This window comes from Centruroides vittatus, unplaced genomic scaffold, assembly GCF_030686945.1.
Source record: "Centruroides vittatus isolate TY-2023 unplaced genomic scaffold, ASM3068694v2 scaffold_1025, whole genome shotgun sequence".
Classification (NCBI taxonomy): Eukaryota; Metazoa; Arthropoda; class Arachnida; order Scorpiones; family Buthidae; genus Centruroides; species Centruroides vittatus.
In genome coordinates this window covers 20,084-43,708 of record NW_027122668.1, presented here as the reverse complement: position 1 = coordinate 43,708, position 23,625 = coordinate 20,084, and the positions used below count along the sequence as shown (strand labels likewise).

The following is a 23,625-nucleotide window of genomic DNA, read 5'->3' as shown; positions in this document are numbered from 1 at the left end:
CAAGATGGCGGCGTAATCGTCTACCTGTAGACAAATTCTTTTGTATCCGATTATTAATTAGCCTAAATATAGCCCGATAAAAATCCGCAAGATTGTTTTAAGTCAGATGTCGTTTATCAAAACTGTAATGTAATGATGTTTAAAATTAAATTATTTATGTCGCAAATCTACAAACATACTAATAAGGCGTTTCATTATCTAAGTTTTTAGTTACATATAGGGTTTCTCTAACGGGATCCCCGGATCACGGATGTTTTTTAATTATATTTTGTGTTAAGATATAAGAAATTTTGCAAATAGAAAGTATAAGTAACTCAAAAACTGTCGGAATACATTTGTATTTATTAACTTGATACCAGAGGCTGCCACGTGTCTCTCAGCAAGAACACGTTGGCTAGCCGACTGCAGCGCCACTAGCGAATACATGGAGTGAACTGATAGTCAGTAAGATGAACCAACACTTGTTAACAAAAAATTAGGAAAAAAAACCCATATTTTGTTTTACTCAAATGAAAATCATATGCTATAATAATCCACATTTAAACTTAAAAAGTTATACCTGACAAATAATAAAGTGTAAGGGCCAATTTTGTTGCATTTCTGATCGAAAAGAAGCAGCAATTCAATTTGGAATCTAAGATTCAAAAATTATTTAATTTTAATTTATATAAAATTATAATTAGAAAAGAAGTATTTTGCGTTTTACATAATATTAAATTTAATGATATAAATTCTTCAGAAAGGTAAGCTGTATACCAGTTCAATAAAATTTCATGTAGTGTATTAAATTCAATGAAAACCTTAATTTAAAGCATTATAAATTCTTATTTATCACCAGATTATCTTGCTCTCACACAGAAAATTGAAATTATCTCTGTATAATGTTTTCCCAAAACATTAATATTACTGTTTAAATACAGCATTAAGATTTAAGATTTAATTATACATATATATACACATTTTAAATTTAAAATTTGAATTTTACAATAAATATTTTAAATTTAAATGAATGCGGAACAGAACAAAAGATTGATTTCTTCCCATTTTACGTTATTCAATACGAATTTATTTCCTGCACTGATCGCTAGATTAATAAAGAGATATGCAAGCCAATAAAGATTTCGACCGTTAAATTTAATCGTATTGCTGTTTAATATTTAACGATTTTTCGAAATATTTTACGTAACGTGTTACACAGGAATTATTATTTCATAATCTTAATAAATTAGAAATGTATTGAAATTGTAAATAATTATAACATGTTACTTCACAAGCATATTAATATCATGTGTATTAAACACACAGAAGAAAAGAAACACCCCAAAAGAGAAGAAAAAGTAATGAAATACCAATCAAATCTAGATTAAGTCTATGCTTATCAAATAATTCCTTTTCAATATATACGAACTATGGCTATAAATATATAAAATATAACAATATTCTGTTTTTAATGAATCCGGTTTATTACATTAATTTATATGCCCCTATGCCCTTATTTTCTATAATTTGTTAAATGTTTGTCTACGAAGACTGAGCTTATTAATAGGACGTATTGCACTGGTATTTTGGTTCTTGCAACCGAGGAAAAAACTTATTGACAGAAAGAAACAGTTCATTTCTCTCAATAAAAAACGGCAGTGTAAGTGGCAATAGAATAACAAGAAAAAATTGTTATATTATTTCTTTTTAATTATAACATGTCTGGTTTCTATATAAAATATAGTAAGAAAACATTATTACATATATGTATATATATACATCAGTTTTTCGGTTCTGTGAAGTAGCAGGCTCTTTTTTTCGTACCCGATACATCGGTAACCGATAGGGTAAAACTACTGGTAGTTGGTGCAAGGTTGACGCCTGACCAAGGGCTGCCAACTGGTCAATTTTTTTTATTGTCTAACATCTAAACAGGGCCCGTTCTCCATCGAAAATCTTCTATGAAAAGTTTCCTTTTGCACATAGCTCTTACATCGCAGTAAAAGGCTGAAGACTACTCCGTCTCGGCTATTAATAAAATATATCTATAAAACACAAAAGTTACAAATTGATAAATGAGATATGATTATATAATTGATTAATTACGAAATTAATATTTCATTATAATTTAGCATCAGTTGTTCTGGTTAAACGTATATAGCTTTTGTTTACTGTCCTAAAATTTTTAATGCTCAGATTCCGTGTGATAACACAATACTCTATATAAAGAAATTTATTCCATTTCCTTGGTCTTGGATTATATAAACGGTAACTACAACGACATATAGAAATTCAAATTTGGACTCCACAATCGTTCAATTGATCGTAACACGAATATATTGCATTTTGATCTGCGAGTAGTCGTTATAATCGTCATTTTACAGGCACACGTAACACCTTTACGTTGAAATTTAAAAATCTAAGGAACGTAACATTCAAATTTGTAATTACATTTCCATATAATTATGTGAATGTTAAGAAATAATTAAAGACGAAAACGAGTATAGCAGAAAAAAAAAAAAAAAAAATGAATACAGAAACAGAGATATGTTTGAAATGCCTTTTATCTTCGTTTACGTCTGTAGCAAAAATTTACGGATATACTTTTTTCGTTCCTTGTTCCTGCCACAACCGAAATGATGTTCATGTTCACACAATTGTAACAAAATTTCATTCATTCTTCATCGAATATTTATATTGGATAAATTTCTGTTTGGTGTTTTCCATGACAATTCCGGTTTTGTCAGAGATGATTCCTTGTGAATCGTGGTACTTACTAATCGAGAACAACGTTATCTTTGTCAAAATGCTTGTTGCTAATTTAGTTTTAACTTTCGCTCTCACTTTCAGTATTATAAAAGAGTAAAATTAACTCCAAATATTAAATTGAGGAAGCCAAAATATTTCTGTCGAGAAGAATTGTACGACGTGATTAATTACACTAGAATTATCGTTTCTGTTATTGTTGTAAGTTTTACTATTTGTGGCCAAGCATTGAACATTTTTTATATTTATCCTGCTGTGGAAGAAAGAAAGTCTTACGAGAACAAAGCATTTTTTTTTTGCAGCGTAGAATTTGGCATTTACTTTAATTTAATTCTGGGTGGAGTATTCTATCTAGTGTTTTTCCTTCTTTTGCTTGCAATCATATTAATGAACATTTTCCAGAAGCTATTGGAAGATCTGCAACTACTGAAAATGAATAATCTGACTTTGGAAATGGAATTAGAAGAAATTATGACACAACACAATGAACTTTGGAACTATTTGAAACAATTCAATGGCCCATTTAATTATGTATTGACAATTTTGTACAGTACTCTAATAACGGAAACCAGTCTGTGTTACTATATTTTAATTTTTTCGAAAATGGAATTTGCATTGAAAGTTTTTATTTGCATAATTTGTATTGAAATGGCGTTTTGTTTTATTTTAGTAGGATATTTCCTATCCGCTTTCACATCTAGTGTAATTTTTGTTATGTAGTAAGTGCGCTATTCCATGCTTTATTCACTTGTAACGTGTTTTTTTTCTTTCAGATGCAAACATCGTTTCAGGACATTCGAAGATTCGCTCAATGCGATTTGAAATTGGAACAGAAATTAAAAGTAAAGATTCTGTTAGAAAATAGAATTAGGGATACTTTTTAATTTGCTAAAATAATTTTATGAATTTCGTACAGATTGTGAATTTTATGAAAAGATTTGGAAAGGCATCTTTATGTTTATCTGCCAACGGTTACTTCGATGTTACCAAAAAGTTTCCTATCAAGGTATGCGAGTCAATTACCTCTTTCAATATATTATTATATTTATAAATTTGAATTTGCAGATGTCCAGCGCTCTGAAACCTGTGTATTCGAGTCTGTTAAATTTGAGGACCGTTTCCAGAAAGAAAAACTGCCCTTACTGAAATTTGAACTCAAAAATGTGTCCTTTTGAATATAATTTCTGCTCATAGAATTCTAATTAATAAATCTTAATTAATTCATCTATTTACATACTAGCCACATGCTAGCAATCAAAATATCGAAAAGTGAAAAGAATATTTTTTCCTTTAATTTTCTTTACCACTGAGGCACTCCTTAGGACTTAGCGCCAGGAGCAGCTGCTCCATTTGTCCTATGGTAGGGCCGGCTCTGCCTGTTGACTCCCTCCCTTGACAGAGAATATAGTAACTGCTAAGATTTTAGGAGTTCAGCAGAATAATAAAATAGGCGTGATAGAGACAATCCCCTTCACCCAGGAAGGGATATCGGGAGCTAATCTGTCAGTCACTCCCAATAATAAGGGGCAAGTTCCCGTACGCCTCCTTAATGCTACTCACAAAACGGTTAAACTAGATAAAGGTGTCGAAGTTGGCACATCTTTTGAAGCACTAGAAGAACATAATGATGTGGATATTATAAAAGAGGAAGAAACTACAAATTTGTCAAAAGCTGAATTTGGTCAACTGTTTGACTGGACTGGCATTCCTAAACATGAGAAACAAGCCCTTTTAACCCTATTGTATAAATATTGGCACGTTTTTGCCTTAAACAAGTATGATTTAGGCTATTGTGATATCGTGCAACATAAAATTGATACAGGCGATGTGGCACCTATCTACTGTCTTACTTATCGAATTCCCTATGCCAAACGGCAACAATTAAATGATATCGTGGATGGTCTTTTGGCCTATAACATTATTGAGCATTCTACTTCCCCTTGGAGTTTGGCTGCTCTCCTAGTTAAGAAAAAAGATGGCAGTTTACGCCTGGTAATAGACTACAGGAGGCTTAATAAAATTACTAAGGTAGACCCTTATCCTCTCCCTCTAGTGCTAGAGTCCCTCAGTCTAATGGGACAAACGAAATATTTCTCTACAATGGACACAAGCTCCGGATTTTGGCAACTAAATGTATGCGATAAGGAGAAGACAGCCTTCTCCACCCTAGGTGGCCACTATCAATGGAATAGATGTCTCACGGGAATGCGTAAATCGCCTGTGGCATTTGTACAAACAATGGACTTTGTCCTACGTGGCCTATAAGGAAGGACATGCCTTGTATACATGGACAACATTTTAACTTTCAGTCCTGATCTCACTAGCTGCCTCAAATGGTTGAAACAGATATTCCAGAAATTGGAAGATGCGGGAATAAAACTAAAGCCAAAAAAATGCCATTTCCTGCGATGGCAAATAAAATTTTTAGGCCATGAAATATCTGAAAGTTGCATAAAGCCGGATTCTGACAAAATAAAATGCGTTCTAGATTTTCCGCAACCTGAAAACGAGCGTGAGATCCGATCCTTTTTAGGCCTAACTGGCTATTATCAGAGACACATGGACGCCTACGCAAAAATCGCTAAATCTCTAACAGACCTACTTAGGAAGGATGTACCATTTGAATGGAGACCAAATTAGCAAGAAAGCTTTGAAAAACTTAAAGAAATTATGATGTCAGCCCCATTATTAAAATGTCCTGATTTTACAAAACCTTTTATACTCACTACAGATGCGTCAAAATTTGCCTTAGGAGCGGTAGTGTCACAGGAAGAGAACGGCAAGGGAAACCGATTGCCTATGAAAGCCGATTACTAAGGAAACCTGAACTAAATTACAGCACTACAGAAAATGAGTGCTTAGTCACAGTGTGGGCTGTGAAATATTTCGAACCTTACTTCTATGGACATAAATTTACAATCGTCACTGACCATCAACCCGACCCGTTCGATGGCTACTCGATTGCAAAGATTCTACAACAAATTCTAGATTATCTCGTTGGATCCTTTCCCTCCAAGAATTTGACTTTGATATTGTACATAAGGCAGGAAACTTTTATAAAAACGCCAACGCACTTAGTCGTATCCCAACCTGACAAATAAAAGAAGTTGACCATTGACCATATTTTCTCCATAGCTCAATTAGCTAACTCTTAGCAATTTGATGAGTCCTGGAGCTCTCTTATATAAGCTTTAAAGGATGGCAAAACCTCAGGAACCTATAATAACCTTAACCTAGAAGAATTTTATCTCAATGAAGAGGGAGCCCTTTGCCACAAAGGAACAAATAAAAGACATATGGATTGGTGGGAACAAATTGTCGTTCCTGCAAGCCTCAAGGAATATATTCTATTTACCTTTCATGACAATCCCCTAGCCAGACATTTGGGAGAACTTAAAATGTGAACAAAAATAGCTAGATCCTTTTATTGGCTGGAAATGACCAAAGAAGTTTGAACCTACTGCCAGAAATGTCAAAGCTGTGCTAAACACAGACGACGAGGTCGATGAGCACATGCTGAACCACAATTATTCGCTCCCCTTTCTCACGTGTTTGAATGCACTTCCATGGACATCGTCAGACCACTTCCTATCACTTCTAACGGAAATAAATACATCCTAGTATTCGTAGATCACTTCAGTTGGTATGCAGAAGCCGTTCCGCTACCAGATATAAGCAGCAAAACAATTACGAAAGTGTTCGTTACTAATATCGTATTGTGTCACTCGACCCCGACTCAGCTACTAACCGACAGAGCACCGAACTTGATCTCGAAAATGTTTACGGAAGTGAGTAAACTATTACAAATAAAACAACTCCTCACTACAGCTTATCATCCAGCCTGCAATGGCGTCGTTGAAAGATTTAACAAAACCTTAATTGGTATTCTATCTCATTGTGTCTCTGAAGACCAACGTGACTGGGACAAATGGATTCCCTATGCTTTATTTGCCTACAATATGTCAGTGCACGCCTCTACCAACGAAAGTCCCTTTTTCTTATTATATGGGAGAGACCCGACATATCCTTTCGACCTAGTTACAAGTCCCGCTATTATATCCTATGACGTAGAGCAGCGGTCCCCAACTTTTTTATCGCCGCGGACCGGTCAACGTTTGATAATTTTACCGCGGCCCGCTGAGGGGGGACGGCCCGCTGAAGGGGGATTTTGCGCATGCGTGGTATTGGTGCGGTTTTAGGTGACGTCTCTCAGCTCCCGGTTAACCTCTTTTCCATTGAAAGTCGTACAAACCCGAGAGAAATACACCACAGTAAATAAAATAAAAATAATTTAATGTTTCTTGGGCGGCCCGGTACCATTTGATCCACGGACCGGTACTGGTCTGCGGCCCGGGGGTTGGGGACCACTGACGTAGAGTATAACTTCGCCTCCAAATTACGTCAACGAATGAGACACGGGCCGGAAATTATTTATATGTATTCCTAGTTTTAAAGTTCACGTCAAGTTCTTTATCTTAAACTCAACAATGTAACCACTACCCTATATACCTTAATTATCGAGAGAGAGCAATGAAAAAAAATCCAACCCTATATAAGCATACCTCTAACCACCTCTGTACTTTATCAAATATTTTAAAATCACACTACTTAAGTGCGATTTTAAAGAAAGCGTGAAGTGAATGTAAAATCCGGAATTTTCCTAAAGAAATTTTAATTAATTTCTTTTTCCTTATATAACGGGTTGATAGAAAAAATCCTTTAGCGGGGACAACTTGAAACCCTCTTCGAATAACTATCAACATTCTATCGTTCCCACGCAGCATGCAGCTTGATTTGCACGATAATTTATAGTTAACATCCAAATTTCGTAATTTGTTTTAGATCCCGGGAACACCTATAACCTTTATCGTCTATAACAATCCATCACATGACCGATTTTCCCATCACAAAGCTATAAAAGATGCTTCCTTCCCCCCTCGGGGGAGTCGATCATCGCCCGTGAACAAGTCACGCTTGGGATTAATTTTACCAATTTTACCTTTATGCCTAACTGCCGATTTGCCTAGACATTCTTTGGATATTAAGAGTATATACGGACCATCAAAGAGGTATGGAACCGCGTCATGTGAACTCTCTCTCTCCCGTCGCGCATTAGTAAATTAGTATTATTAAATAGGGATGAGATATTAAATTCCCTCGATGTTAGATTTTTGTAACGTCTATTTAGTTAACCAATAAATTGTTATTTCATTGTTAAATGGTGTCGTCATTTACTCGGATATCACCTGCGCTGAATCGACGAACCCCCCTCTCTCTTTCCACTCGACTGGACAAAACAATCTCATCCCCTCGGGATTATTAACGTAAACACGCCATCTTGACAAGTGAGAGGTCAACGACCTGTTGCCGAAAAGGGAGATACGACTTCCTCTTACCTCCCCCCCGGCGGTTTACAAATACAAGCAAACTTTAATTACACAGTAACAGAACTTATAAAATGTAAAACTTAATTAAAAACTTAAAAATGCTTTAGAAAACATATTTTTAAACAATATACGCAGTCTTCTATTTTTCTTTTTTTTGAATTTTTATTTTTCAACTAGGAGATCAGTGGCACATTATAGATTCTTGGGCGTACAAGCAAATTTCAGACAGCCCCATGTTGACTGTGGACATTTTTTTATCGGGGAAATTTGTGGAAGGTAAAATTTTTTCTTATAAAAGATTGATTTGGGGCCTCCCAACTCCCATCAGGCAGATTTAAATAGATTTAAACTTGAAAGAATGGGCTGCCTCCAGGTACTGTACCACTCAAAGGTATGACCTGGAGGTTTAAAGGTGATGAAAGAAGAGAAAGAGGTGAAGATAAGGTGATGAAATAGGGGGGGGGGCAGAATTTTATTGAAAACCAAAATAAATACATTAGAATATGAAATATGATTACAAGTAACAGTAACGATTATACAACAAATTTCCAAGAAATTGAAGAAAACAATATACAAATGTAACAAATGAACATATCTACATACAAAAGTGTTCCGCGCTCAACTTGGCCCAGAATAACAATTTAGAACATATTACATTAACAATACATTAAAATATAAGAATCACAATGGCTAACATCTTGGCCAAAAATTGGAATCCGGTTTATCGGGTATACAACAGTTGATAGCATGGATGTCCATGGCTTTCATTTTGCCAAGGCAATTGCTCTTTTTGCGCGTAGGATAACGTGCCACTATAGAAGATAACGTTTTCTGTAATTACAGAAAACGTTATCTTATAGTGGCACGTTATCTTCTATATTCTTACAGAAAACAAAGTATAATAAATTGTAAACTTCTCGAGAAATTCGTAGTTTATTACGCTAGAGTTATTTTGAGATTAATGATACAAATTATTGTCATAGATATTTTTTTGCATTCTATGTTATTTTTTATCACATAAATTATCTAATCTCAGACTTTAAACTTTATTTAACATTTATAAACAAATCTCTTTGATAAAACTGATTAATTATATAACGTGTACAGCTTCGAACACTTTCCAACACATTGAACAATAGTGGATACAGAAGGTAAGCCTTTCTTTTTCCTGTGCAATTTACTTAGATTGGCACAATCTTCGATCTAGCGTTATCATTTGTTTGCCTACGAAATTGGCGATAAATTGTGAGTAGCGCTAAACCGAAGAAATTCAAAACAAAATTGATGATGTCTACATACAAATTTGTGTCCGAAAGTCACAGATTCGGTGATAATGAGTTGTTCACATTTACTAAAAGATTCTATAACTATGAATAATATGGAAATGCCCGGCGTTTTACGAGGGTGTCACTATTTAGAATGACGCTATATCGCGGTTTAATTTTTTAAATTAATTTTTATTTTTAAAATAAATATATCAGTGTAAAAACACTTAAATAAATGCAATTACTTTTATTTCAGTATTAAATTTAACTTGATGAAGTAAAAATTACTTGCCGATCTTGCATTATCTCCGCGGATAAATCACAAATAAACACTATAAAAATATGTTTTGTTATGGTTTTATAGAGATGAATGCAGATTTATTCGTAAAAGATTGCAGCAATAAAGAAAGTAAAGATTATTTAACTTGGAATAAAAGCGAATTTGAAATTTTCAAGAGAATGGTAATCGGTAAGGAAAAATTCATATTTATCTAGAATAATTATGGAGTAAACCAAACATAAAATAAAAGAAAAACAAATAATAACACCGGATTCATCGGGCTATAATTTAGCTAATTAAACATATAGATGCAATCGAACCTTCCATAACGACCACCTGTAAACGGCGGCCATTTTTTCAGGAACGTTTCTTTCTGCAAGTAACATAAAATAAACTCCCCAAAACGATAATTTTTTATGTTGCCGTCAGTGGCCGTTGTTTACAGGTTTGACCGTATTATGTAATTGAGTAAATGATAAAGTCAAATTATATAATAATTAGCCAGGTTAATCAGGAGTTATAATTTGTTATGTAACATAAGAAATAGAGGAAAAAATATATCTGTATTAGAAAATAGATTTTAAGCGAATCAGATTTGATTATATTTTAAAAAAAATAAACATAAAGACTTAACAATACACTTGTTCACTACAGTACTGTACATTGAAAATGACCGTTCTTAAGGGAGAATTTTAATTACGTAAAGTGAAATATCCTATACTAATTTATTTTATAGCATATATAAATATTTAATTATATAACAATTAATTTTTTTTGTATTTTACAGAGCAGAATATAAATTGTCGTTTAGATGATATGTTTCTCTTGAGCTTCCTTAGAGCCAGAAAGTTCGATAAAGAAAAAGCAATTAAATTATTAAGAAATTATTACTCTGCGAGAAAAAAATATCCAGATATATTCGGGGAATTTAATCCTTCTGCCGTGAAAAAGTATCTTGACGCGAAAATAGCTGGTTATCTCCCTCACACGGACCAAGATGGTAGCATTATGGGAATCGGTAGATGCCGTAAGTAACTAATTATTAAATTACTATCTGATATATTCGGGGAAATGATAAATATTATTCTGAATATACATACAAAGTTTCAACGAAATCGTTTCAGCTGTGATACTCGGACAGACAGCCAATCGAATCAATTTTAAATCCATAGAAGACAAATCATTTCTAATTATGTATATGTTTTCGCTCGAAGAATGATAATTTTATATCAATTAAAGTTTGAATAAATATCCAAATTTATTTCCGAAGAATTGATACGAATCTACATTTATTTAAATTTAAAAATAAATTACACGAACAAAGTTCTGACGTTTAATTCAATTGCCTTTATGTCCTTATTTTATTCTATTTTTGTTGTCTATTTAAGAATAAGCATGTTATTAGGACTTATTATACTGGTATTCCGTTTCTGCAAAAGGAGGAAGTCTTATTCAGAAAAAAATCTATTTTTCACCTGGTATTTCACCTGTACACACAATATTTTTGTTTCGGATTCAAGGTCCTTTTTCAGCTGACCTCAACAGGGTGCTAATAAATAATAAGTCTTAATATGCTAAATCCTAAGTAGACATTATATCTCAAAAAATCTTTTGACGTATTTCTGTAATGTTTATTCAATTTATAACTTAAAACTGATTAACGTTATTACTAGAGAACAAAGTACGTCTCTACAGTAATTGACTGGATAATATTATTAGTATATAGTCTTTATGCCGAATCAAAAAATGTTCGATGTATTGAATAGATATCTGTGTTTATGATAACTGATATAGTGATAAGCTTAAGTGAAATAATTATTATTATAAAATATGATTAAATTATAAAATATGGTACACGTAGAATGACGAATGCTGCAAACTGTCGATTACAGGGATGAATAAAAAAATATTATCTCGATTAATTAATATTCCGATTAATCCGATGCAGTGTCTAGTAAACGGGGTAATTTTCTAAGAAACGTGAATAGTACAACGAAAACTACCATTCGTCATAATTAACTGGACATTTCAGCAAAGAGTATCGTTTCCTTCGTATTTCTCTCCTGGAAAAGTGGATATTTCATAATGCGATTTGTGATGACTCGTGTATGGGCAACACCTGAGGTTCTCCACTTCTTTTTTCTATAGCTACAAGTTATTTAACATATTTATGTCATTAGTAGTTTACGACTTTACGATTTGTCCAGTGAAAAATCATAACGTTATAAGCGATTAGTTTGAATTACTCACTTATCGTTTACAAATGTAACGTTTGTTTTATGTTGAATTTACATAAAATACTTTGTCCCGATCTCACATTAAAATAATATCGCGTAGTTCTTCGGTATAGAACATTGTATACAATATTTTATACACATATTTACTAATATTGAACGTTGAAACTCACAAGGAAAATGTGAGTTTCAATGTTCAATATTAGTGCATTATAAAAACAGAAAAGCATAACTTCTTTATGCTTTTCTGTTTTTATAATACTATTTTAATGATAAGTGATTCGAAAATTAATTTATATATATATATATTAGGTTACTGGGATCCTTCGAAAGTACATTTCAAAGACATCATAAAATGCTTCATGATGTTTATAGACATGGCAATAACAGGACATATAATTCAAGTCAATGGATTTGTTTTGATTCTGGATGGTGAAACATTATCATGGAGTCACGTTTTGCAATTAACACCGAGTACATTGTACTGCGTAGTTTCCATTATTTTTGTAAGTTATACTTAGATTACCTATGTTATGTTATTAAGAAAGGTACTATACTAAGATATAGTAAGTTATAATGAGATTGATTGTACTATCAATAATATTAATTATTTATTATATTTTATGGTTATATATAATTTAAACTATGTATTTAATTTAACAGCAATCCACTCCGATTAGTTATAAAGCTATTCACGTCATAAATACTGGGAATTTTGTGTATGCCTTTTATACTGCATTTCGGCCATTTCTTCCATATAAAATAAAGAAAAGGGTGAGTTTTATATTTCTGTATTAATAATATTTAGCATTGTTAATTAATACTTAGTTAGTACAAAGTATATATCTTTTTTATGGCGTATAAAACAAATAAATACACCAAGGTAACTAAATAACTAACACATAAATGACTAAACTAACTTGCAACGAGCTCTGACAAACTATTTAAAAAATTTGGAGAATTTAAAAAAATCAACTAATGTGTTGCATAACTTTCCCAGCTGTTAAAATTGTTTTGAATAAATATTTATCAGCATCACATACGTTTTAAAGGCACAAAATCCTAAGCCAGAGAAATTTGCTTTTTAATGTTTTAAACAATACATGATTTCTATATTAGTGTTATAAATTTCAAAGCAGCCCTAAATTTAGTATTGTAATGAAAAGAATTGAAGAAACGGTAATTTTTATACTAATGTAAATCAAATATTTTCAGTTGCATTTTCACAGTTCTGGAATAGAGTCTCTGCACAAATTCATCTCTCCCCAGCATCTTCCAGTAGAATATGGTGGACAATTACCTCCTCTCGATGTTACCGAATGTAACGAAAGTATAATGAAATTTCAAGAATATTTTGAAGATAATCAGAAATATTTCAACTAAAGAAAAATATAAGTGAAATGCTTTTAGGTAAGAATTAATAACATGTTTAATATATGTTCACGTAACGGGATACCTTACGCCAGTGTTACGGTTACAGTATGGTAACAAGAAAAGAGGACGTGTTCTCCAAAAGGAAAACACGGTGTTCGATACAATTTAAAGGGAATTTTGAAGTTAAAGAATATCCTTGTATTAAAACTTACCCATAGTGTTTTTCATTGAGAACAGTTGTTTTCCATTTGTAATTTTCCACGTGAAGCCAGTGAGAAGGGAAGGATGAGTAGGTGGATTTTCTTATCCACTTGTAGCCGAATTATGTATTTATAGATTTATTTTTATTAATTTTTCTAGAATAATTTATAAAATAAGGCTCTGGCTGTATTTTAAAATAGTATGTTAATTATGAACTTTTTGCAGAAATTAAAATAACGTAATGCTGTATTTAATTATTGCCACAGTTTAATTATGTAAAATTTTATTTTTGAACAAAACATAATTTCCTTTTATAATATAACACGATTAATAAAGGGCACAGCCGTACTATTGATTGATTATGTTAATTGTAATTCCATACATTTAAAATCTTATAGCGATTTTTAATAATTTTTAAAATATATTTTCAGATTATTGTTCAGAAGATTCATCTTTAAAGTAAAGTAAACTTAAACATTGCTGCTATTTATTATAATAAAAATAATAAACTCTGAAAATATTGTAAATATAATATGTATATATACAGAACAATCTGTTTTGGATGTCATCAAATGTACAGAAAATAAAATAATGCAATTACAAGTTAATAAATGTTACACATGTTGGAAGGTTGAGTTTCTGTTTAAATATCAATAGAAATCCTCGGCATTTACGTTTTAACACTGTTTCTTTTAAGTATTATCATTTTATTTAATCTGTTTTGAGAATACGTGAATATTGTAGATGATATCTTCCATATTTCAGATTAATTTGCCAGATAAATTTAATATTGGTATATAAATGTACTTAAATTATAAAAGTAATAAGACATTTTCTTTTACTGGACAGGCCTTCTAATCTATGGAAGGAGATTTGGAAGTTGGAATCATGTATTTAATTCCCAAAGGATTGTTGGAATGTTATACTCTTTTCCCCAATCGATAGTACGATAAATTAACTGATGTAAGCTCGATTAGCCTGATTTAAGTAACTTACACTGCTGTTTAAAATAAATAAAAGTTATTTTCTTAAACACGGATTTCCTCTTTTGGTAACGTTTGGTGCCAAACAATTCCACAATATAATCTAATATTATTCAAGTACATAAAGTTCACATAGAGAAACAATGTGTATTTGACATAGTTACAGGAAATTGTTTTGAAATTGACCTTTAGTGTGTCAAGTTACCCTACACGTTTCAAAACGGCAAAATTTCAGCTCTGGATGAAGGGGTCGGTACCTCATCAGCGTTACTGACACTAACCGTAAGGAGTAAAATATGAAAATAAACCGATGGTTACACGTGGACATTTATGTATATAGGACACCCGAAATCTGCCTATCTGGAATATTTAATACACTCAAAAGTTAGGTAAAATTTAAAAGGGAAAAAATCCGCAACTATTTCTGAAATAATATTCATTTTTTATTGTCTATATATTGCATTACACAAATTCCTGATCGCTATACTTTCTTAAAGTTTATCATCATTACCTGTATTAAACTCCGGGGCATTCCTCGCGGTTTGAGGTTCGGAAACCTCAAGACCGCGAGGAAATTTCGAAATTTGGCCAATTACAGGAATATTTTCTGACCATATAAAATAGACACTAGAGCATATTGTAAGGTTAATATGACGTCACCTCCACCATTGTTTTATCATTCTGTCACTAACATAACAAACAGTTATTAAAATAAGAAGCATGTTTTGAGAATGAAAGGGTCACTTTTATTGCATTTCTAATCAACAAAAACTGGCAATTCGATTTGGAATCTAAGAATTAAAAATTATTTAATTTATATAAAATTATGAAGTTAGAAAAGAGTATTTGGGTTTTACATAATATTAAATTTAATGATATAAATTCTTCAGAAAGGTAAGCTGTATACCAGCTCACTAAAATTTGATTGGTGTCTTAAATTTACAGAAAACCTTAATTTAAAGCATTATAAATTCTTATTTGTCACTAGATTATCTTGCTCTCACTCAGAAAATTGAAATTATCTTTGTATAATGTTTTCTCAAAATATTAATATCACTGTTTAAATACAGCATTAAGATTTAAGGTTTAATTATATAGGCCCTACATGTATTTATAGATTATTAAACTTAACAGGATTTATTATTGCTTTTTATAATTTTACTTAGTAAAACTTAGAATTTGAATTTTAAAATAAATATTTTAAATTTACATCTACGCGGAACAGAACAAAATATTGATTTCTTCTCATTCTACGTTATACAATACGAATTTATTTCTTGCACTGATCGCTAGATTCATAAAGAGTTATGCAAGCCGACAAAGAATTCGATCGTTAAATTTAATCGTATTGCTATTTAATATTTAACGATTTTTCGAAATATTTTACGTAACGTGTTACACAAGAATTTTTATTTCATAATCTTAATTAATTAGAAATGTATTGAAATTGTAAATAATTATAATACGTTAGTTCATACGCATATTAATATCATGTGTATTAAATACATAAAAGAAAAGATACAACCCAAAAGAGAAGAAACAGTAATGAAATACCAATCAAATTTAGATTAAGTCTATGCTTATCAAATAATTCCTTTTCAATATATACGAACTATAGCTATAAATATATAAAATATAATAATATTCTGTTTTTGATGAATTTGATTTATTATATTAATTTATATGACTCTATGTCCTTATATTTTACAATTTGTTAAATGTTTGTCTACGAGGACTGAGCTTATTAATAAAACGTATTGCACTGGTGTTTTGGTTCTTGCAACCGAGGAAAAATCTTATTGAAACTTGTTTGTTTCTTTCAATAAAAAACGACGGTGTAAGTGCCGATAGAATAAAAAGAAAAAGTTGTTATATTATTTATTTTTTAATTATAACATGTCTGGTTTCTATATAAAATGTAGTAAGAAAATATTATTACATATATTTATATATACAGATCAGTTTTTCTGTTCTGTGAAGTAGCAGGCTCTTTATTTCGTACTCAATACATCGGTAACCGATAGGGAAAAACTACTGGTAGTTGGTGGAAGGTTGATGCCTGATCTAAGGCCGGCCAACTGCAGTTTTCGACTTTTCTTTTTTTATTGTCTAATGTCTAAACGGGACTCGTTCTTCATTGAAAATCCTCTATGAAAAGTTTCCTTTTGCAAATCTCCCTTACATTGCATTGCCTTATTCCATAAATTCAATTTTCCATAACGATAAAGTGAGTTCGAGCATATATTGAAGAGAAGCGACCGGATGGTAGAAGACGAAATCCATCGTATCCGAAACAGATCACACATTAAAACTTCGAAAGATTTCTATTTAAAATTTATTTGTATACTAGTACTTTCTATATATTAACAGGACTTATTATACTGGAAATTATGGATGCAGATATTTAGTCTTACAGATCAAAAATAATGTTCTTTATTTAGTTCACCCGAACACATACACTTTAAACATGTGTTTCGAACTTGTTCGTCCCTCCTCAGCAGGCCTTTAAACGACACTTTCTACAATTAACAATAAAAACATTTCTTGGTACAATTATAACTAAAATTAGTTAAAAAACACAAACATTTCCCGACAATAAATTTAAAAATTCTTACAATTTCTGTATTTCCGATCTTCTCTACATTTCCACTTAAACTCACGATCCACAGCAACCATACTTCGGAAGATTTACTTGCCCGGATGGTATTCTGGGTCCTTAGAGTAAAAGGCTGAAGACTACATTCTCTCGGCTATTAATAAAAGATATATATAAAATACAAAAGTTACAAATTGATCAATTTCGAAATTAAAATTTCATTATAATTTAGCATTAGTTGTAGTTAAACGTATATAGCTTTTGTTTACTGTCCTAAAATTTTTAATGCTCGTGTGATAACACAATACCTTATATAAAGACATTCATTCCATTTCATTGGTCTTGGATTATATAAACGGTAACTACGACGAACGACATATAGAAATTCAGATTTCGACTCCACAATCGTTCAATCGATCGTAACATGAATATATTGCATTTTGATCTGTGACTAGTCGTTATAAGCGTCATTTTACAGGCACAAGTAACACCTTGACATTGAAATTTAAAAATCTAAGGAACGTAACATTCAAAGTTGTAATTACATTTCCATATAATTATGTAAATGTTAAGAAATAATTAAAGACGAAAACGAGTATAGCAGAAAAAGAAAAAATATGAATACAGAAGCAGAGATATGTTTGAAATGCCTTTTATCTTCGTTTACTTCTGTAGCAAGAATTTACGGATATACTTTTTTCGTTCCTTGTTCCTGCCACAACCGAAATTATGTTCATTTTCACACAATTGTAACAAAATTTCATTCCTTCTTTATCGAATATTTATATTGGATACATTTCTGTTTGGTGTTTTCCATGACAATACTAGTTTTGTCAGAGATGATTCCTTGCGAATCGTGGTACTTACTACTCAAGAACAACGTCGTCTTTTTGAAAATGCTTATTGTTAATTTAGCTTTAACTTTCGCTCTCACTTTCAGTATTATAAAAAAAGTATAATTAATCCCAAATATTTAATTGACAAAGCCAAAATATTTCTGTCGGAAAGAATTGTACGACGTGATTAATTACACTAGAATTATCGTTTCTTTTCTTGTTGTAAGTTTTACTATTTGTGGCCAAGCATTGAACACTTTTTATATTTATCCTGCTATAGAAGGAGGAAAGTCTTACGAGTACGAAGCATTTTTTTGCAGCGTAGAATTTGGCATTTACTTTAATTTAATTGTGGGTGGAATATTCTATCTAATTTTTTTCCTTCTTTTGCCCTCAATGATGAACCAGTCTGTTACTATATTTTAATTTTTTTTTAAATGGTATTTGCATTGAAAATTTTTGTTGGAATGTCGTTTACTTGTGTTTTAGTAGGATTTTTATTATCCGCTTTTACATCTACCGTAAATTTCGTATTGTATTAAATACGCTATTCCGTGTTTTACTCTACTAGTAACATGTTTTTCTTCTTTCAGATGCAAACATCGTTTCAGGACATTCGAAGATTCTCTCAATGCGATCTGAAATTGGAACAGAAATTAAAAGTAAAGCCTCTGTTAGAAAATAAATTAGCGTTACTTTTTAATTTGAATAAAATCATTTTAAACCATTTTCTGCAGATTGTGAATTTTATGAAAAGATTTGGGAAGGCATCTTTATGTTTATCTGCCGACGGTTACTTCGATGTTACCAAAAAGTTTCCTATCAAGGTATGCGAGTCAATTAACTTTTTAAATATATTAATTCATTATCTATATATATGTTACAGTTAAAACCCGTTTTTAGTAAAAACGCGTTTTAACTAGTTGAAACTAGTTTTTACTGGATGTCATTGTTATAACCCGTTTTGTGTAGTTAAAACTAGAATTTACTGCTGTACATGTTATGATTTTAGATAAAACTAAAATCAAACATAAACTTTTTAACTTTTAACATTAGTTAAAACTAATTTTAGCTACATAAATATGTTTGGGGGAAATAAATAAAGTGATGATTGGGATTAAAACATTTGTATTATTTAATACGATATTTATTGAAAATATCGGTCACACATCTGTGTTATTAACATTAATTAACCCTTTGTCCCCGAAGGCACCGATCGATCGGTACCCTGGCTTTTTAAGCAAAACTTCGAGGGTACCGATTCATCGTTACTTTGGTAAATATCAATTTTTGTAAAATTTATTAACAACAGATATAATCTCGTTCGATACGAAGCGAATAAAGTATAATAATTCATTATGTTAGTTGATAGCAGTATAAAATTTTGATTTCAAACAAATGTTTGATATAATGTGCGATAATTTCACAACGAATAAACATACACGCGTAAGTGTTAAATCGAATTGTACAAAACAACATTCTACGTCTTTCTGGCTCAGTGCCAGCAAAACAACTATGTAACTAGACAATGTTAATTTTCACAAAATGTTACAAATTATCAAGTTTATGTGTCAGTTCTGATATATATTATTTTTTTTTCTTATAAATTTTTCTAATAAAATGCATTGAAAAATATCGTATTTAAAACTAAAGATATTAATAAATGTAAGTGATTTTTTTCATATAGATATAATGATAATTTGATTTTCGGTGAACTTTTAAAATAATATCGCCTGACTGACCTATATTGCCTTACGAGGGATCGCAAAATAAACGTAAACGAAATGTCGGGGGAAAAAGGTTAAAGCGATACGAAATTCGTCATACACTATAGGAACGTGTTAGCTGAATGACCTTGGTCGAAACAGTTTTTACTAAGCAATTTTGTTAAAACCCGTTTTGTCTAGTTAAAACTAGTTTTAACTCAAATTCATTTTTGACTAGCAGTAAATTCTAGTTATAACAATGACATCCAGTAAAAACTAGTTTCAACTAGTTAAAACGCGTTTTCACTAAAAACGGGTTTTTACTGTAACATATATACGTAGTATATATTTAAATTTGAAGATGTGTAGCGCTCTGTATTCTGTCTATTCGAGTCTGTTAAATTTGAGGACCGTTTCCACGAAGAAAAACTTCGGTGTCGGTGCCAAGCGGTGTCGTTCCCTGAACATCGGGAGTTCGGTTGTGGGTTCGCTCCTCTTCAGGTCGGGCTGGTCACATTTAGTCTTCCGGGTTTTCTCCACGTCTGTAACGCATGAATAGGGGCGAGTTACCCTTAAAAGACCTCCCGGAAGGCATTATTTCCCGAGTAACGATCATCATAAACGCATACAACTACAATTACATGACACTTTGCTACGGAGTGATATAGCCTAAAAGCTCATGCCCAATTAGCCAAGACAAGACAGAAAGATCCTGTTATATGTAGATACACGTGCTTTTGTACCTCTACTGTGTGTACTGAACAGTACATTAAACTCTATTCCAACTAAGCAGTCAGTTCCTTTCTTTACCTTCCTATCACACTCTTCACCAGCTACAACATATTCAATGTATTGTACTTTTAACAGTTTATTAAGAAAAATGTCGTTTGAAGCCGTCGCCAAAAAATATGTGATATTCTTAATTAGGACTCGAAAAGATATATATGTATATATATAATTTTTTCAAAAATTACGGATGATAATTTTTCATTAATTAAAAATTGAAGACAAAATTCACCGAAAAATTGCAGAATATATCCCATGATCTGACGTTTCCTTCCAGGCTATTTAATTGACAAAAGTAAAAAAATTCTCTTCAAACACGAAAAAATATTCGATTATAAGATAAAACACTTTAAAAAATTCTGAGCAGAAACAAAAACAGATTTCATACTTCTCCGTCCACATCGCATAGGAACCAAACTAATACTTGAACCTTTACTACATTGAAAGAAGCGCTGGTAATAAGATTTCAAGCTGTGTCATAATGGTAAATATTTCACGTAATGTTTTACACATGATATTGAAGTTTCTCTTACAGTAAATGCAGGAAATGTCCTGCAGAAGTCGCAAAATCCAGAAGTGAGGTCTGGAAATCTAGCGGGATCCATTTTCCACGGGAGATTACCCACAATTTTTTCGCCGATCGTATAAAGTACTTATAGTCGGTCTTGATTGATTTGGTTATATTTTATCTAGGCACTCAGAGTTGACTCTATAAGTAGCGGTTGCCAACCGGTGGTCTGTGGACCACTAATGGACCGCGAGAAAATTTTGGTAGTCCGCAGAGAAACCAACTCAAGGTTACGCGAAATATTACAAAGAAATGCAATATGCTTGGTTACTTTTTTCACTTATTGGTAGGAGGTTTATTCGTTTCTGAATCTAAACACGAAATGACTTATCAATACATAATAATGTCAATAAATGAAAAAATAATTAACCGTAAATAATGTTGTGAGTGCGATAGTCATGAAAAGAGCCAAGAATCCATAAGCTTATTTCGAACAATTTTATTCAAAATATTAAACCTGGACTTAATATTACTCGAAAACAGAAACTCAGAAACAGAACTGAAACATACATAGTTTTTGTTTCAGTTGTTTTCGTTTAACTGGACTCCACTAGCACCGAAATGAACATTACGCGGAAATGAACCACCTTTTGATCAGTTCTGTAATTGTCGTAGAGTCAAACATGGACGACACTACGGATTTTGCCACTCTTTCTCTGTTATTTATTAACAATGAAATTGTTGATATGTTCGAAACCTCACCGAAATCATCGAAACAGTGACATTAATACACTTATATTACATATTCGCTCATGTAATCTCTTAGGACGGTATCCATTAAATCGAACAAATGCCACGTGGTCTTATAAATATCTTTTGTCCCGCTACCACTGACTGAACTTTCCCAACCTCTTTTTTCCCTCTCTATTGTAGTGATCTCTCTGTATCTTCCACTTCTGCTTTGTTTTCTATTTAAAACATTTTATAATTTAAACGATTCCACTTTAGGAGTTCAATGCAATATATCAAACTTTCTTACCATTCACCCCAAATTTCACGCCAATCGCTGTTTATAATGTGTGTTTCAATGATGTATCTTTTAATTCATTACGGTTTTTGTGGTACAGACATCTGAATTTTGTTTGGATATATATCAGGACAAATGAGTTGCAGCTTAAACTGAGAAACTTTACTCAACTGATGAGAAACCATCGACTTATTATACCTTCTTTCCAATCTTTAACTTCAAAATCTACTTTTCTTAATTTGCTTTCTATTAGAAACTTGTAAAAGAGAATTTCCTGTTTATTATAATAATCTCCCTTTTCACATTTGCACTGGGGAACAGAGCAGCATCGAACTATTGTTTAATATAAAGTTTAAAAGAATATCCGCACGCGTTGTCCTCGATTCGTAGCCATATTGTTTAGATTTCACTAGCGCCAATAAAAATGAGGTAGCAGCTGTGAGCGAGAATTGCAAAAATAAAAAAAAGGGTATTAATATGTTATTGGAAAGTATAATTTAAAGGATATATTTCAAGATGATAATGTTCGGATGAACATCATCAGATCAAAACAAATCCCGATATTTTTAATCAGGTGTAACTCAACATCCAATAGAAAGAAACTTTCTTCAACTCACAGCATGGCGGTTCGTTGTAGATGAAGCCACTTTTGGCTTCAAGTGACAACAGAGACAACAGTGACAACAGTTAATGACAACAGAGCTCCATAAAATTGTAAACAATGATACAAAATGGACTTTCCGACGAGAAGGCACCTGGTGGCGAACGTGTGAACAAAGACTACATGTCTGACAACTTTTCGACAGTCAAACAACAGGAGTGGTATCACCTATACACGTAGACCAGTGGTTTCCAACCTTTTCTAGGATGCGGAACACTTTTGTGAGCAATTTTCTTTAGCGGAACACTTACTTAAGTTAATATGAAATACATAAGCTTGTCATCAGTTATTTTATTAGAATTGAGCAGTTATAATTCAAAATCTCTACTCATATTATTAACGCCAATTCTAAGACAGGAAAAAATATACCTAAATAACTTTAATGGGAAACTTGTGCCTGATGTTTTTTACATATTTCATTCAGTTTTTATCATTGCCTTTATCTTATTCGAAACAGTAGTACACTCCATAAGTACGAGTCGTACTGTACTGTACATATATATTTAAGTTTATGGAAATTTTATGATTTTAATTTTTTGATATTCGGCGGCTCGAATACGATTGTACACTTTCAGATTTGCGACTAAATCTGCGGAACACTTGGGAGATGCTTACGGAACACCAGTGTTCCGCGGAACACCGGTTGGGAACCACTGACGTAGACCATGGCAGCAAATGTCAATGTGGAGAACTTTGTTGTTGAGCATTATCTCAAGACGAGTAACGACGTTATTGACAGCATGAAAAGTCATTCCAAAGTCATCATTGATGCATGATATAGAATGTTTTACCATTGCCAATGATATTGAAAGATCTAAACTGGAACTTCATGAATCCCCGTGACCAAAAATTGCGGGGGCTTCAGGCCTGCAGACCTAGGTGGCGATTCAGTCGAGAATTAACGGTTTAACACTCGATTCTTTCTAAACTTGTTTCACAAGAAAAGCAACATGGGATTGTGTGACATTCATACAGGACATTCTATCTAGTGGCGTAGCGAACATAACTGGCGCCCGAGGTACGACACTTTATTAGC

General features: G+C 32.1%; 1 protein-coding gene across 1 annotated transcript; it reads left to right on the top strand.

Moving 5' to 3' along the window:
- The first annotated feature begins 9,765 nt into the window (after positions 1–9,765).
- LOC136986441 (clavesin-2-like) lies at positions 9,766–14,078 on the top strand. Its single transcript, XM_067283963.1, has 6 exons — positions 9,766–9,866; positions 10,465–10,704; positions 12,224–12,417; positions 12,575–12,685; positions 13,127–13,321; positions 13,918–14,078. The coding sequence occupies exons 1-5, from the start codon at positions 9,857–9,859 to the stop codon at positions 13,292–13,294; spliced, it is 723 nt and encodes a 240-aa protein (XP_067140064.1). The 5' UTR covers positions 9,766–9,856; the 3' UTR covers positions 13,295–13,321; positions 13,918–14,078.
- Positions 14,079–23,625: the final 9,547 nt, after the last annotated feature.

What these genes read in the sequence shown, in the direction of transcription:
- LOC136986441 (XM_067283963.1), top strand. An exon ending in TATGGGAATCGGTAGATGCC is followed by an intron (nt 10,705 to 12,223) that starts GTAAGTAACTAA and finishes TATATATATTAG; the next exon opens with GTTACTGGGATCCTTCGAAA. An exon ending in GCGTAGTTTCCATTATTTTT is followed by an intron (nt 12,418 to 12,574) that starts GTAAGTTATACT and finishes TTAATTTAACAG; the next exon opens with CAATCCACTCCGATTAGTTA.